General features: G+C 41.3%; 1 protein-coding gene across 1 annotated transcript; it reads right to left on the bottom strand.

The window, feature by feature from the left end:
* Positions 1 to 579: 579 nt before the first annotated feature.
* LOC114266177 (transcription factor MYC2) lies at positions 580 to 3,253 on the bottom strand. The gene has a single exon (XM_028207058.2). It carries the CDS (start codon positions 2,878 to 2,880, stop codon positions 874 to 876), a length of 2,007 nt encoding a protein of 668 aa, XP_028062859.2. The 5' UTR covers positions 2,881 to 3,253; the 3' UTR covers positions 580 to 873.
* Positions 3,254 to 5,040: the final 1,787 nt, after the last annotated feature.

Here is a 5,040-nt window from a genome sequence, read left to right as displayed (position 1 = left end):
TAATTTCACCGTTGGCTAAAAACCAACTTGCCAAATGAAAAAAAAGCCAAAAAAGCCAACTTTTAGCTTTTACTACTAACCAAAAAAAGTGACTTTTAGCCAAGTTCCCAAAATAGCCCGATATCATCAAAATAATATACTATATAGCCTCCGTTTGGGAAGTGGGTTGGCTTTTTGACTTTTTGACTTTTTTGGCTATTTTAGCCTAGGCTAAAAAGCTTGATTTGGGAAGGACTTTTTGGCTTTTTGACTTTTTTGACCTTTTTTTGTGAGAGAAGAATGTAATGATTATAGGTTGGATGTGATGTTTTGTTTGTTATGGCTAAAATAGCCTATTTTGTTTTTTGTGGCTAAAATAGCCAAAAAAACCTAAAAAAGCCCTTGCCAAACACAGGCATAGGACTCTAATTCAAACACTCAAAGGTGTGAGAATGACCAAACCAAGCTCAGAGAGACAGCACAGCCTGTAACACAAAACATGCATATTTCAAGTCACTGCTCAACTGGGTTTTTTAGCCAATCTGAATCTAAAGAGAGAAATAGAGTCATGCGGATCTTACAAACACAAAAACAGACTAGTTGACATGAACAAACAGCCTGAAAATTCATGGACTTTTTAGGTTTATATACAACGATTGAAACTAGACAAAGATCCAACACAAAAATAACAAGAAAAAAACCAGACTCATCCAGCTTTTTTCACATCAAAAATCCTCAAATAAAGCTAATGTAGACTAATATGAAACCAATTATGTTACAGAGCTCGCTACCTACCGGGAGCCTTAAAATGTCCCAGAGCCATGGCACAATCCACAAATTTAACTCCGGTCCTATGATAAGCTCTCTCCTTGAGCTCCATTCATCCGACAATACCTACCGTGAATCGCCAATTTTGGACGATAAGGCCATCCTAAGCTGTTCTTGCGTGTAAAATCGACTACCCATCTTCACCGTGGCTTGTTGGATCATCAAATCGTTCACCACGGAGACACTGGCATGGTGGACATCGAGGTCTAGCTCTTTTAAAGCTGACATTAACCTAGCTGCAGGGTGGTTCTTTTTACTACACTGGATTCGAATCATCGCGTCCCAACCAATTATCTTCACATCGATATCTATATCTTGCAACTTTGTTCCATTGTTTGACATTTTGAGATCTTGATCGGGCGGAGGTGGACCTGAAAACCGGGATTCTTTCAAGCTCAATTCTCTTTTTAAGGACTCAATTTGGTTCCTCATCTCCTCTTTATCGGACTCTGAAGTTTGGAGCTTGGATTTGAGCTCGTTGATGTAAGAAATGGCGTCACCAAGAAGCGAAGCTTTGTCCATTTTCGACACGTTTGGGACTACAGCTCTAAGTGCATAGAACCTCTGGTTGAGCTTCTCTCGCCTCTGCCTCTCTGCTTCCACATGATTCAATGGCTCTTCTCTTCCATTTGCGGGTTTTCTGCCTCGTTTACGAGGCCTTTTCTCTGGATCAGGCACTCTGCTACTCTCAACCTCGCGAGCCACCGAGGCTTCGAGGTCAGAGTGGTCTGAATCTCCGCCACAACCGCTCGATTTCACCATCCCTGAAGAGGGCAAAATCACACCAGAAGTGAATGAAAGCATTCCTTCATCATTGCTACCTCGTGAAGTTGGGGATCTCTTCTTCTTATTTTCCTCTACACCACCAAATTGGGAATGATTGGAAAACAGATTTCCATTTCCACTACATGAACTCCTCTTGCTCTCACCGAAATTCAAAATATCGCCCGATTCAGGCTTGCAGGACTGTGAATTCCCATTCCTAACACTAGTTCCATCGTACCCAAATTCAGAGAAATTCAATTCCCTGGTAAAGGAGCTCTGGGTTTGGGCATGGGTTAGTTGGTGTGGTGGCTGGTTTTGATGGTGAGAGCTGTGATTGTGAACATGGATTGAACTAGGGGTTTCAGTCACAGTACTCGAACTAGGGTTTTCAACACCGTTTTGCTTCGAGTACTGTTGATTATGAGAAGGAATTATCGGTGTCGACTCTCTGAGTTCGACCACGGACGACGATGGATCGGTTATATACATCGCAGACGGGTCGTTTTCTGCCGGAATCGACCATGAACCCAATTCAGTACTGTTGAAATTGAAAAGAAACCTGACTTTATTCATCAGATCTGAGGTCTGGAATATCAATTCCGTAGAACCCACTTCGACGACGCCATTAGAGCAAGGAATACAAACCATGGTCTGTAATCCGAACACTTGACCTTGTCGGACTCGCTCGCAGGCCGAACCAGCAAGGCGTTCAGCTCCGGCGACCCAAATCGAAGACGAATTGAAGAAGGCTTGGCCGGGGAGTCCACTTCCATTGACGAACGATTGAGTCATGGAGACGAGGAAGAACCACTCGGTGTCGGTGACTTCCTCATCGACGCTGTCGTCGGCGGAGGGAGAGGCGCCGGAAATCAAGGAATTGAGTTCCCGGAGAACCTTTTTGCGGTGCAGTTGCTCCGCCACGGACGACGGCGCCGCCGCCTTGCGCTTGCCTTTGTCTTCTTCGCCTTTGTAGTAGCCGTCGCCCCAACCCAGCATGGAGCCGCCGGAGTAATCGACCACGGAGGATTGCCAGAAGATCGCGTAGGTCCAGCTCTCTCGAGCCCCCTCGATCAGGGCATGGAGACGTTGCTGGAGGCTCTCCTGGTTGAATATCTGCGGCGGTGGCGATGGTGGTTGTGGCGGTGGCGGTGGTGGTGGGTGGTGGTTCGCCGCCACCGTCGAGGTGGAGGCAGAGGAAGATGGCGGCGGAGGCCAAAAAGACGTCAGATCGGAAGTCATAAAAGCCTCCATCATCGAAGCGTTGTCGTCGGTCCAGAGATTCATCGTCGGTAACCGGTAATCGGTCATTGAGAGAGAGAAATGGGTAGTGGTGGTGTTTTTGGAACCGTGAATACACGTGGGAGGAGAGGAGAGAGAAAGTGGAAGTTTTAGAGAGAGAGAGGGAGGGGGGCTGGAGGCGGAGGAGATGAGAGGGATTTGAGGAGGAGGAGAGAGGTGGTGGGTGGGAGACTACAATATGGAGTTGATTTCCGTTTGGGATTTATTTGGAATGCATTTGAGCTGAATTTTAGTGGGCTGAGAGTGTAGAGAGAGAAGACAAAGCTGGCGGGTTCCACGAAGGCCTCGCCGATTTAATCCGATGGGTCTGTAAAGCCGGCGCACCTTAGCGTGTTAGTCAGGTTTAGCTTATTTTGGTCGGTCGAGTCCCCGGGCTTTTTTCCAAACTTATGGCTCAATTCGGGCTTGGGTTCTTGAGGACCATTCTGTTGTTGTACCCGACCCGAATTTGGTGGGCCGGGCAATATTTACTCTACTGTTACTATTTTATTTTTATTTTTTTTCCCAATTTACCAATGATAATATGAAAACTGATTTCAATTTATTTTATAAAATTTATTAAGATATTTTTTACAAGAAGATTTCAAGTCTTGTAAAACAACTATACTGAACTGCTTAAATTGTATTTGCATTAAAAAATTTAAAAATAAAAATGGCATAATGTGAATAAAATAAAATTACATTTAACTTACAGTTCACCCTCCTTTTTTTCTTTTTCTTTTTTAGATTTATAATCCAAATACAATCTTACAATATCAATTGAGACTATTTAATTTGTGAAACGGTCTCACTTTGATTAATTTATTCATTATCTTATATACTCTTGTGTAGATTATTTACACCCAAAAAAAAAATCAATTAATTTGATAATTGCCACCATATGTTTTACTATGTTTTAAAAATAATAATAAATGATAAATATGATGTTTATAATATTTCATCCAAAATTTTAATGGGAAAATTGGTTTAAGGTCCCTCTCCCACTTTTCGTAATGAAAGAGATCCACAAAATTATTTTTTGATGTCTAAGGTCCCTAAACATAGATCAGAGAAATTTGACTAGGTTTGATCTTCTTCCTCAAAACCTCATTGCCCGATTCTTCTCTCTCTAGCAGAACCTCCCAATCTCTTTCTCTTCCTTTTTTTTTTTTCTCTGTACTTTCTAGATCTCTCAACCTGATTTCATGGATCTATAAACCCACCCACCTGCATTGTTGTCTTTCGTCTAGGGTTTACGAGCCACATGCTTCATTAATGAATGGTTAGTTCTCATTAGGAACACTGCAAAAGATATTGGACAAACAACAATAGGATATGCTGCATTGCAGCGTCAGAGGGATGAGGACATGCTAGCTCATCAGAGGAAAATTGAGGAACAAAGTTATTCAGGGTCTGAAGATTTTACATATACTTTAGATGTTGAAGAAATTAATGAAGATTTTGTTCTGAAGTTTGACCTTACGCCCTTTTACCGGGCATATCACATTCACACTTGTCTAGGAATCCCAGAGCAGTTTTGTGATTATTATTACAAGAATCGGTTGTTGCAGCTGAATTCAGACTTGCAAATATCTTCTGCACAATCATTTCCGAAGACTGATGTGGGTTTCCAGAATTTTCAAAAAAAATTTGAATTTCCAGAATTCCGAAGTCTAGAGAAATTTCCAGAATTTCTCTTGAGAGAAATATCTCTGGACCAATTTTCTCTGAATTTAATTTCTTAGATATAGCAAGAGATGATGTTAAATTTGTGGATCTTACTTGTCCATCATCAGTACAATTGGTGCCTTCTGCCAAGAAGCATTCACAGACATCTTTCATCAGCTTCACCACAGAGAAACTAGGTTCACTAATTCTATATGTTTTAATATATTTCTCCTCCACCAATTTCAAAACTGCATCTAAACTTGGAATATGAAAACCAGATTGCTGAGAAGAGTTACAGATCAGGGAAATTTTCATATCATAAACTAAACAAATAAATAACAAAAGGAAAAAATAAAATGAATAATTTGATTTTTTTTAAAAGTATACACACAAACTGGTTCTTAGATACACATCAACCCAGAGAAAATTCAAATTTCTCTAGGTTCAACCCAGAGAAAATTTAGTCCAACAACCCAAAGAAAATTTTGACCAACCAAACCAGAGAATTTTGTAACTTGTTGC

This window comes from Camellia sinensis, chromosome 11, assembly GCF_055761805.1.
Source record: "Camellia sinensis isolate YWXY chromosome 11, ASM5576180v1, whole genome shotgun sequence".
Classification (NCBI taxonomy): Eukaryota; Viridiplantae; Streptophyta; class Magnoliopsida; order Ericales; family Theaceae; genus Camellia; species Camellia sinensis.
This window is presented reverse-complemented; position numbering and strand designations above follow the sequence as displayed.

Bases quoted from the DNA above. Each gene is read 5' to 3' on its own strand.
- LOC114266177 (XM_028207058.2), bottom strand. From the start codon at position 2,880: ATGACCGATTACCGGTTACCGACGATGAATCTCTGGACCGACGACAAC.